Genomic DNA, 12,617 nt, shown 5'->3' on the forward strand with positions numbered 1-12,617 from the left:
TTTAACATTGATTTAATCTTCAGTGGCACGGTATGCACAACACCCAAAATAGATGGTCTGTAATTAGCCTCTCCATCATTTCCAACTCAGCTCAGCAACCCACTCTCATCCAGCTCCCTCCCTGCTCCTCGACACCCCACTGGGGGCCTGCCCCGAGCGACCCGTAAGTTACTTCGAGTCACAGATGCAAACAACACGCACCACAGCATCACAGGAAGCGAAAACTGAGCAGTCCCTGCACCGACTTGCACCTTTTTGGCGTGGGGACCCCAACTCATTTGCTCCAGCAGAGCAAACAAGAAGGCACAGGGCAGTGCTCCGGGGTCCCAGCACAACCCGAAGCCCACGTGAGGAGCAGGCAATGCACACAGTGAACGGGGCGGCAGCGCGGAAGGACAAACAGCCCTGCTTCCAGATGGATGCTCGGAGGCATTCTGCTGCAAGTGCTCCAGTAACCAGCAGCACCGTGTTAACACCACACGGTAGTCAGCCCCTCAAGTGGTCATGGAAAGGCTTAAAGCCAGGTAAGAAATACATAAATAAATAAAAATGTGACTTTTCTTTTTCCAGCTGAGTAAAGACAGGGGGTTGCAGCTTTCACACACACTTTAATGCTAGCCTTCCTCCCTGTACACAAACAAATAACAAACCATTTTTCTTCAGATATGAGAAAACAGTATTTTGCATCGCATTTAACAGGCCAGAGCAATGAACTCAATACCCTGCCCTGCCTGTCACCCTGACTAGTATCGTTTCTCGTTTTTAACTTCTTCCCTGTCTCTTCTCTTCATCCCCTTCCGTTTTCTGTAATGAGCAGTGTCTGCAGTTGCCTTCTGTTGGAAAATCTTCTCCTTTCAGTCTCATGGTGGGTACTGGCAGAGACCACAAGTAGGATGGAGGCATCTTCACCATCACATTGTCTTACCACACTGTCTGTCACCTAGCCCTGGCTCCTGCACATGCGTTGCAGCATGGTAGAAAATACCTGGGTTTTGTGTTTTTTTTTAAAACATGTCAGAGCTCCCTGCTGCTTCCAATGACAGGCGAGCCATGCTGATGGCAGCCAAGCAGCAGAAATTCCTCCTGACAAGCATGCACAGGAGCTGGTGTTAAAAATACCTAATTCCAGCCTTTCTCAGCACCACTAACAAAACGCGATGCAAAACTCGATGAACAATTTACTTAGCAGAAGCAAGTGGATTCTGCTATGTTTTATTCATATTATTTTGTTGTTGTATTATCTGTTTAGAGGGAGTACAGACCAGGTCTTGCTTAAGAACTGCAGCAGTGTCATTCTGAAAAGCCTGATCTAGAGACAGCATAATGAGATGAAGCAGTGCCGAAAACACTAGTGAGAACCAGAGAGAAAAAACACATTTACAGTGGAGTACAGCACTCTTAGAAAACTAAAAAGGACCAGCAGGGTTACTGTATCCACACACTGTAACTCAGACAAGAGATAACAACCACTTCATAAAATCCTAAGAAAACTACTAGTGATATATGCATAAATTGCTAATAAGATGCCTTTCTTGGTAGAAGGATTACAGATACCTGACAGCTCCCTTGTACTTGTTTCAGCTCTAGCTTGGGCAAGCCCTAGATGAAGGCAGATAGTTTTCTCAGAGTTTTCTCAGCCTTTCGTATCTCAGACCAACAATTACTTCCTTTTGAATAACATTTAAGGACTCCTGCTCTGCTTCTGTATAATGTGTGTCATGCTCTTCACCCAAATTTACTGAGCTTTAGAAGCACCTCCTGGGAATATACATACAGAGAAGATCGAGCATGTTATGGCCCATATCCATCTTGCAAAACGGAAACCATCCGCTAATATAAAGGTGTTTGAGGAGAAACAACTGGATTTGGTAACACATGCAGCATTTCATTTTTGTGTGTTTCTTTGCACATATGCATGAAATTGTTTGGCATTTGATCGTGCTTCTAAGTAGACGTGACCACCTTATTTTGCATGGGGAACTGAAGACCCCCATTAAAGAGCAAGTTGTCTGGCTTGTTGTTATCGAAGTTCAATGGTAGTTGGAAGGGATGGTGAACCTTCAGAAAATGTTTCTCATAGCTTCCTCCAGTCTACATAATGCTTGCAGTGTGGCATGGAAGTCAACAGGGGACAATCCTATGAACATTTGTTTGGCTTCTCAAGCAACATTTGTAGCTTGTGCTGAGCTCCAAACTGCCACGACTACTTTGTTAGCTGTAAATCAGTCAGCTTGTGTGTGTCTGCATGAATATAAACACAGTCAATATTTACTCAAAATCAGGTAACCATGATATAAGAGCAACTGTAGTCACACTGAGCAAACACAGCACTCCAGCACATGAGTTCATTTGCCTCTCAGGGCACACTGACAGCATTGAAAGGCAATAGCCACTGGTTGCACCCAGTCACACACACCACGTTGACCAGACAGGAACCAGACTCAACTTGAAAGCTGCAGGGTTATGCAAACGCCATGCTGTGCTGCAGCTGGTACACTCAGCTGAGAAGAAGCATAAATTAGCAGAGGCATAATTTACAGCTTTAGACCCCAAACGAATAGTGTCTAACTGGTTAGATCATCAGATGATATGAACATCAGCTACCTACACCAGCTGCAGCTGATCTACTTTAAGTTAACTGAGTGCTAACAGTTACTCCAAGTATTTACCTACAGCTTGTAGGTACCCCCCTTCCTCATATATAATAGAAAGTACTTTGAGAACACTGATATCTTACAACATCACACAGAGGTGGAAAATGACTGTTGCAACACAGGAAGTCTGCAACAGCAGCAGAAATTGAACGCTGATCACCACTGAGGTTCATCTCATGCCCCGACCACAAAGTCATTCTTTCTTATCAAAATGGGAAGCTTGTCTTTCTTGATGATATTCTTTACAGTCTTCCTAAGCTGGAGTCAACGTAAAAACAAGGTACCACTTGACTGCATATTTAGGCAGGTTAAAAAAATTTATTTTCAAGGTATACTTAGGTAATCTACAGCACTGTAAAACTGACTCAAGTCTTGTGTCTGGAGAACTTCCTGAATATTTTACTGGATTGCTCCTTGAAACAAAGGAGGCAGTAAGGCACAGTAGGGTGACGTATTGTAATTGCATCCTTTTCATGAGATCTCTAGTGATTTTGGCCACGATTTCTTACTTCTAAGTGAGTTATCGCAAGCCATTGATTCCTTACAAAGTTAACAAGCAATAAGACAAGTTAACCTGGTGCTATTATGAGGCAATAATGTTGCCATCAGTGCATGTAACCACTGTATTTTGTTCATTTTTCCCTCAGGCACAATACAAAGGAGTCTGATCACATTTTTCAGCCACTATTCCACAATTAGACTGTATGCAAACTGCATAAACAGCAAAAGCATGCTGCAATTCAATTCTCTATTAATCTAGATGATGAAATAAAGAGGCTTCCATTAAGACTCTTATTTCTTAAAGATACAAATTAGATAGAAACCAAGACTAGCAGAACGCTCAAAACTGGAGATCAGTTCTCTTTTGTCTCATCAGCATATGCTGCCGAAATAACCTGATTTTAAGAAGTGTTTGTATTTATAGAAGTCATGCAGTCACCAGTATTTTCTTAACCCCGATATGAAAACTATCACAATCGGTGGCACTGTCAAGAAATGTGAAAAGTTTTTTTGTACTTCCCCTTTCAATCTTTCTTTGCTGTCTAGCCCTGCTCCATTCTTGCTAGATGAACTAAAAAACACGTTTGCCTCCAAGCAAGACAAATGTGTACACTGGCTTTTTGGAAGTGTTCCCTTTTGTCTTTGTCAGTGCATGTAAAAATACTGAAGTTGTGAACTTTTCTTGACCTCTCCATTTCCTTTGTAGCCTGAAGAGCTTTGACATCACAGAGCATGCACAGAGAAGCAGATGTAAGACTTGGTAAACAAGACATGCAAACAGGTGAAGGAAACTTTACGGGCCATGGTTCTGAAAAGCAAAGGCTCACTAGCACAGAAACCATAAGAGATATTGTTTTCAGATCTAAAAACTTAACTCAAAGCTCTGATTTAAAGCCTAAAAAAGAAAACAGTGGTCACGAAACATACTGACAATAGTGCGCTTAAGCCCTTACTGCATGGTACAGTACCCATGACAGAAGCGGGACAACTTCATTTACTAAATTTACAATCTGGATCATCTCTGTTGTCTACCTATATAGTTCTTACAACAAGCATATTAGTGAGAAAGCCACTGAAATGGTTAAGTTCATGATTATTTTAAAATTATGTTCTCCATGCCTGGCTTGATGGCCGGGAGGTTGTCAAATAGTGATCAGAGCCCTTGGCTTATAGTTCAGAAGTTACAGCATGTGAGCATCACAAGGGAGGTTCACATTGACTGAGGGAAAGTAAGAAGCACGATGTGAAGCCATCACAATGCCTCCTCTCTCTAATACATGCACTTAAACAGTGTCAATACCAGCTTTCAGGAGAATGACTCCAGGGTGATCTAGTACCAGGGAGAGGAGAGCATGATGCAAAACAGAGCAGAGAAAAAGGAGAGAGTCTGCTCACCTATGTGGGATGCCACTAACACTAAAGCTCAAAAACTCACTGCCCTTTTTTTTTTCTAAAAAAAGAAGAAAAAAAGAAAAAAAACAAAACATTCCACATAGATGGTGTAGACACTAACACTTTCAAAATCAGAGCCAAAGGCCAAAATTTAGCAGTCACTGTAAACAAAACATATCTCATTTCAGATGTACTCCCTGGCAAGAACCAGACCTGCTCCAGGAAAAACAGGCTAGGTTCTGGAAGCAGAGCAGGCAGAGCAGTGCAACTTGCTTGTGTACCAGAGTTCTGCTTAGGATTTCATCTGAAAATAGCAGTACCAATAGTAGTATAGCAGTACAGAGTTTCTAAACACTGTATCACATACTCAGGAGAAGATGTCTCTGTCATGGAAATACTGATCGTGTGCCTTCGCCAAGATCACAGCTTTGCCTGCCAAGTACTCACCCCTGCCTTTGTTTCAAAATCGTGACATTTTCGTGCTTGCTTTAGCGTGAGTATGAATCAGCTTTACACTTCATTTTTATATGCTGTGTTATTCCTGTGCAGCAAATAAACCCCCCTAACTAGAAGTACAGCGATTCCGTAGCAGTCGAAGTACAAAATCAACAGTTACCCGTTTTAGATCCACGCAGCACTTGAATTCTGGTCCCCCAGCAATCTAACTAGATCATTACACATCATTTAGTTTCCGCAAACCCATCTTTATAAGCAAGGAGCACTGCTGCGCTCGCAAACACTGCCAGGTCCTAGTTTTGATAGCGTCATTCTCGTTTCAGACGCAGGCAGACGTGGGCGCATGTACACAGGCAGCATCAGTTGAACGCTGGCGCTGAGCACACAGCCCCTGGTACGTAGCAGGATGAGCAGCTCTCTTGAAATGCAATGGCACTTTATGGAGCAGCTGAAAAGGTGGCGGAAAGAGCCCTAGCATATTCTCAGGCACGGATATGATGTTTTACGTATGCAACACAAAGAAATACAGCTTCCAGCTTTGACTTCTCAGCTACTGAAGCGAAACCACACATTAAACAGATGCGCACCAGCGGGCACTGTCAGACCCCACCTCCCCGTCCCTCTCCCCCAGTAGGGTGGGCAGGGGAAGCCATCACGCACCCGACATCTCCTGTCATGAACCACGCTGCCATTTCACTTTGCACATGCCTGCGGCTCCAAGGCTCCCTCGTTAGCTCCAACCAACTCCCGCAAATCCCAGTGCCCCTCCAAGTATCTACTGCGCACTCGGGATAATACCGGCAAAGAGTAATTTGGAGAAAATTAGTGCTTAGAGAAATTAGCTCACAGTGAGTTTCAATCTTCTGTCTATGTTCCCCAAAAACGCAGAAAACATAAAAGGATTTATGGTAATAAGTAATCTGGGATGCGGAGAGAAAACACGCAGAAAAAAAGCTGCATTTATAGGTCTATTCTGTTGAGCACCACTACTCATTTCACCAATACATAAGTTTCTGCCAAACTTTAAAGCTTGCTGCCAGGAATGTAGCACAAATCATGCCTTTCTAGCATTTTTGCAAGCTACCCTCTGATTTCAGGTTGACAAAGTCAGAATTGTGAGCAAAACTGTGTTTGTGTGCGACAGCAAAGTATTTAAACAAGTAAAATTTTGCTTAACACATTACAACACACTCGATTTCATAAACACATTTAAATGACATTATAATAGAATTGGAGAGGATAATTAAGTTACAATGAGGACAACACAGTGGAAAGTCATCTACAAGCACTATGAGATTCATAAATGAACAGTCTCAACACAAAGTCCCATTTTTGTAACAGATATGATGAGGCAATTGTTTAGATTAGTACCAGTGCAAACTACTACCTACCTCTTGGGACAGGAAGGGAATAACTTGTGCACATATAGCGTTCAGCCTCTTGACAATTTCTGCCTGCAAATGACAAGAAGAAAGAAGTTTTAATTATATAAATTCTCAGATGCAACTGTTACCCATGAGCACAGAACATATGTTTGTTTGTTTCCATCTCTAGCCATCTTCTGGCTAGGATAGCTTAGCAGAAGCATTTGGACGCCTGTTCAATAGTACCTAGCAGACAGTCATTTCTGGCTAAAAAGTTTTACAGTTTAGAACTTCCATATAAGACAAAGAGAAGTTAATTTTCATTATATAAACAAATATATTTGTTTTTAAAGAAAGACTCTTCTGGAGATTTAACAAAAAAGAAAAACAAAATACTGTGTATTGCACTAAAATCTCTCCTAAGAGGCAAAAAGAAGTATCACTTCAAATTACAACAATGCCACTGTAAGTGAAGGGATCAAATAAACCAATTACTTCTGTATGTACACTGGGAGAACATTAGCAATACTATATATAACTTCACTGATAATAATTTTACACATATTTTATAAATTTATATTTATATATTCTTGCATAGTTGTATCATATTTTTGCCATTATCAAATCCAAGGTTAACAGTAGTTACTTTCATGATGCAGACCATAATCATGATCAGAAATGGATAATATATGATGCTTTATTTCTACACTGCAGATCAATTCTTATTCTGTGTATCTAATCTGCAAATCTCAATAGAGACAGAGGAGATTTGGAGAGATAACACAAGAATTACAGCTTTAGTGACAGAATATTTAAAGTGATGTAGACTTTCTTACAATAAATTGTAACTTTCTTATAATAAATTATAACCACGGCCAGTTCTTCATTATACAGTAGGACAGAATGCTCTTCCTCTTGCAAAATCACTAACCATATGACAAAGATGTATAAACTTGTGCAATTTGGGCTTCCTTCTTTTATCAGCAACCCCTCTGGCCTTTTTGCTATGCAGTCTCTTAAATTGCACAACCTTAGAAATGAACCGACAGAACAGAAAAGCACAGAACTAGCATTAAAAAAGACGGAACTACACAGAAAATAAACCCGTGTTCAAGGAATATTACAGTTACATAGCTACATAACCAGAAGACATGGAATGCTGGAGGTAAGGGCATGTGTGAAACTAACTCTGCCCCCTTGTGCGTACTGTGACACACTTGTGTTTACACATGCTACTTCTCAATACAATTTCTTCATTTCTCCAAAATCCATTTAAACTCCCATAGGTTATTTATGTATCAATCTCTATGTTGCACTGTCCCAGCATCTTCTCACTGATCTTCATGATTTATGCAAGTCCCCATCTCACTAAAGTTATGCATTTTAATACGTTTGACATTCATCTACTAGACGTTTTCTGTTTTACCAGCAAGCATAGACACCTTAAATGACACTTGAGAATATTTCATCACAAAGCTAAATTATCTGCTGATTTCAAAGGTCTATACATGCCTATAATATCAGATATGCTACAATGCAAAACCTAAATACTCCTTTAAATAGACAGTGTTTGCTATTTCATCCTGAGATTTATGAACTGCTTGTTACATTAAGCAATACAGGGAGCTACAAGATGTGTGTCTAAGCTTCAGCCAGAAAGGCTTCATGATCTAGTACTGCATTATTTGAGAAGCAGTATTTGATTAAGGAATTGTAGACTGTAATACAATGCACTCTTAAAAAGTACCTGTGCTGTAGTAGTTCAAGCACCATTAATTCAGCCATTTCCAAATTTTGGGTCCCAGCCACAGTGGGTTTTTTTTGTTTCCCCACCCCACCCCAAGGAATCTCCTGAGTGCCTTAAAACCAAAAAGAAAACTACATGTCCTGCTCTTGAAGGCTTTTCCACATGAAGAGAAAACACCAAAGCACTGCTGTCCATGACTCAAGGTGGAGTCCCTCTGGCCTACCCTTTAAGCAGTAATAAAACAGAAGTGATGCTTTTCTCACTATGGAACAACTCCTCCTAAACAATTCCACCCATAAAATGCCTGTCACAGCTACACGCACCTCCCACACAGCCCCAGGGGACTTTTCCCTTGGCTATGCTCAGCAGAAGACTACTCCCCACCTTAGCTGGACAACTCAAACTCAGTGATCGAATACAAGCAGTTACACAACCTTAACAGACCTCTTGGTATCAGCCGCACCAGAGTACAGAACAGTGGGGGTCCCTTCATGCAGGAAGGTGAACTGAGCGAGAAAGCACCTGGCCCAATGTACAGAGAAGAAAAAGAGCTCAGTGAGGGCTTTAGGAGATGCTAAGACATCCCTCAGCCATAGTTCTCAGCTAGCCATGGGGCCTGCTGGACCAGTCACAACAGAGCTGAGAAGCCTAGGCACAGCCTCTAAAACTAAGATGACTTCCTTGTTAAAATGGTCTTCACTTCCCATGGCAATGAGCTTTCCTTGTTGTGCGGTCCTGCATACACTTGCATTTTACCATCTGCAACACTAACGCTTAGATAAAATTCAGAGCAGTTTCCAGAAAGACAGTTGTTTTGAAGAGCAAAAATAACTATTGCAAGGTCCTGGCAAGGGAAGCAAAAGGAGGAAGTGATCAGTAAGAAGTAGTACGCACCATCTCACAGTGCTGCTATGCAAAAGGCAGTGATAGAGCCACCTGATGAAGAGGGAGTCAAAACTTCAGTTCTGGGAGTAGGCCGCTTCACATGGCACTCAGCAGACCCCTCTGCTCCTCAGCAGAGTAAGCGTGCAGCAAGGAAACACCCCAGATAAGCAGCAGGACTTGACTGAGAGTCTGCAGAGGTATAGCTGGACTGGGACATGGGCTGCCTGACCCTGGAGATCACAGATTGCAGGAAAGAAAGTGCCAGGTACGTGCACAAATGCTAGGAAGGACATGACACATTGTGCAGTCTGACAACCTCAAAAGACCTGCTCTGCTTTTGTCTGCCAGAGACAGGGAGACTTCACAAAGGGTACACAATCCACTTTATTATTCCACAATGCTTTGGGGCTTGACTCTAAAGCAACTGCTTTTCAACTTCCTCAGAAAGCTGTCTTTGGATGCCTCTTGCTATTGCCAAAACAGACACTGAGAACTGTAAAACAGACACTGAACTATTCTTGAATATTCAAGGATGAAGTCTTCAATAATTTCAAAAATATTCCAGAAAGGGTTAGCACTTCAGCATTAGCCCTCCAGTGCCTGCAGATATTGCTGGGAAGACTTTAATTACAGTTCAATTATTCCTTAAATTCAGAAAATAAAAAATCAGAAGCTCCTTTACAAACGAGCCAAGAGCATGGCCTGCAGATGAAGTTCACCTGGGTTTATGTTAGGTTCATGTTCTTATAAGTGTTGCCAAAAGCATCAGAAATGCACTACAGTCAACCCTTCTTCCAGCTACTCTGAAACCCCACAGAGGTGCTGGACTCGATGGCAGAGGGACATTCAGCGCTTGGGACTGAAACATGATGCCCAAAGCAGCATATAAAATTTTAAGGGGGTCTTGCTTCTTTCCCAAATTTTCATACAATTTCTCTAAATCGTAATTTCATACCAACAAATTTGTTTCTTTAGCCATCAGCAAGTATTTATAGCAAAAAGTATGGGCAAGCTGTATGCTCACACAGCACATTTGTCAGCTTATAGCAATGAGCAGGTTATCAGAGGCAGAAAACTATATGATTTGAGAATTCAAAGTGGATTTATACACAGCTGAGAACACATGGGTAAAAAAAGGCACAAAGCATGTTTGGTGTTTTAACTCTAAAGTCTCCTGATGCATGTTGTGTACTCAAACAGTCAAATGTGAAAGGCATTTTTAAACAAATGCTTATTATTTTAAGTGTAAAGATGGCAGGGATGCCTGAGGATACTGTTCGTTTTGCCCGAGGAATGTTGTCTGCAGTAAACATCTCCAGTGGTCCAGAATTGAATAGTTAACACAACAACACTCAGCGATGCAAGAATGTTTTCTCATCGCCTTGCTCAGTGTTAGGTATTAAACTAATGATCCCAAACCGTAACAACTCAAGAACCAAAACACACCTTTTGTGTATTTGTTTTTTGCTTAGTATGAAGAAAAAAATAAATAACAAAAGTAAGTGATGTACAAAACAAATCTTAAAGTAGACATTTTAATTTAGTAAAAGCAAAGTATCCTCTGCCATGGCACTGCAACCACTTTTGCAATTAACTGCATAGAACAATCCAACAGCAATACACTCAAGTGCTTATTACAACTGCAATTTGACAAAAAGCTAACCAACTAAAGCTAGTTAGAGTGGATTTCTCACAAGGACACCCTAAGATCTGAAGGTGTAAACACTGATAATGCTGGCTAGCGTCTTGGTAGGCCTACTACAACCATGATTAGACAAGACCTGAAAACTCCCACTGGTGTAATGTACAAAGTAAGAGACAAAACAAAAACACAAGTCTGCGTTACATTTCCATGTTGACAGAGACTTTTAGAAATATATGTTTAAATAGCAGTTTAAGACCTTCTATTTTCTCTTAGATGCCATACCAATGTTTTTTTCATGATCAGCCTAATTGGCAGGAGAAGGAAAAAGTATGATTTCATAAAATAAGGCAGTCAATTCCTCACATTGAAAGCTAAAGTTGCCTCGGAAACACTGCTGCTTCCATGGCCATCTAATTTTGCCTCCTTTGTCCCATGGGACCAAGCTTTAGAGAGGCATCATTTATTTACAGGCCTTTCCACTGGGCTTCAGTTATCGGCCAATAATGCTGTGGACACACACTTCTAATGGCCTATGTTTTGAAACCAAGTCTAATCTAATGGCGCAGCGCCCAAACTCCTTTTCCAGCATAGCCATTAAAGGATGTAGGTTATTGCTGTTGTCACCATTGATATTTGTCATTGTAATGTAATTAGGGCCCTAAAATGATGCATTACAGCCCTTGGCACAGCTTCTATTAAAATCTTTTCTTCTGCTCACTGAACTGCGACCTGCTTTCTGATGAATAACAGACAGACAGCTTTAGGGTGAGGAGCAGATTCATCAAAGAAGTATTTTTCAGCATTGGAAATAAAATAAATAAATAAATAAATAACGGAGGGCAACCTAAGGAAAAAAGCACAAGGAAAAAAAAAAAAGAAAAAGCACAGAGCGCATTTGAATTTCATCTGACCACTTGAAATTCTGATTGCATCTGATGAATCTTTCTTAGGACAATATATTCCCAGCCTGTGAATCACATGGTTAATCAGGGCTCTAATCTGCTATCCATCAGCCTATGCCAGCACTGTAACTTCCAATCAAATTTATAGGTTATGTGGGTCACGCATCCCTGAACAACTACATTCACGGATATCCCATTTAAACCGGCACAGATTCTGAAATGCTGTTGTTAGGGTTACTGAATGTTATAATACTATTCAAAGCTTTATGAAAGCTCCTGATAAACAGCTGCTAAATTATTGCCTGTGGATACAGCATGATGCTCTGAAATAGCATTAATGGCCCAATAAAAGGGCAATTGTTCATGCCAAAATATAAAAAGGATAGCTTTTGCTGCCATAGTTTGTCAAATATGTTAACAAACACCGACACTTCTATTACTCCTTTCCCTAAACACAAAAGGTGTTTGGTTTTGCATAAAAACACACCAGCATGGAACCAAAAAGGATGAGGGAGAGGCAGGCAGCGAAGGCTCGAGTTGGAATTGTCTTTTTACTTATCTAACACAAGCTTGTATTGTCTGACTCACTCTGAGAGCCACCTAAGAAAAAAACACTATTTTAACAGTTTTAAGCTCTTTTCATAACAATTTACATTGTTGCTTTTTTTCTTTAAATGAATGGTTGAACATTTACTAACTATAATGTTAATATATGTTTTCTCCTACGTTTTTGGTATGCATATAAAGAGACGATAACAAAATCATTGTGCCTGAATCTGACCCATGTAAAGGAATGAGGACCCGTATCAGTCAATAGTCCCTCAAAAGTATTGAAAGGATACAACACAAGAGCAACTGCTTAATTCAGCTCAGCCAACAACATCTTTTTGACCAAAGCAATGAGGGAGCAATATTTAAATGGTGCTTAATTGCCTAGATATGCAGACCAGTATATTTAAAAATCTGACCTTCAAATACGCAAGTGCCTCTGAAAACTTTGTAATTCTGAAAAACGTTCAGCAGATAAGCCTGTGGGCAAGGCTGTGCAGAAGAAGCCCCCATGAGGCAGCC

The 12,617-nt window shown here is 40.9% G+C and overlaps 1 protein-coding gene across 2 annotated transcripts in view; it reads right to left on the reverse strand.

The window, feature by feature from the left end:
- LOC310889724 (transducin-like enhancer protein 4) overlaps positions 1 to 12,617 on the reverse strand; it is a 97,499-nt gene that overhangs the window by 58,964 nt on the left and 25,918 nt on the right. For both annotated transcript variants that reach the window (XM_083817641.1, XM_083817640.1), the window contains exon 5: positions 6,395 to 6,457. In XM_083817641.1, the coding sequence (XP_083673767.1) occupies positions 6,395 to 6,457 (63 nt within the window). The remainder of the gene's footprint in view (positions 1 to 6,394; positions 6,458 to 12,617) is intronic.

Source organism: Anser anser (assembly GCF_964211835.1).
Source record: "Anser anser genome assembly, chromosome: Z".
Lineage (NCBI taxonomy): Eukaryota > Metazoa > Chordata > Aves > Anseriformes > Anatidae > Anser > Anser anser.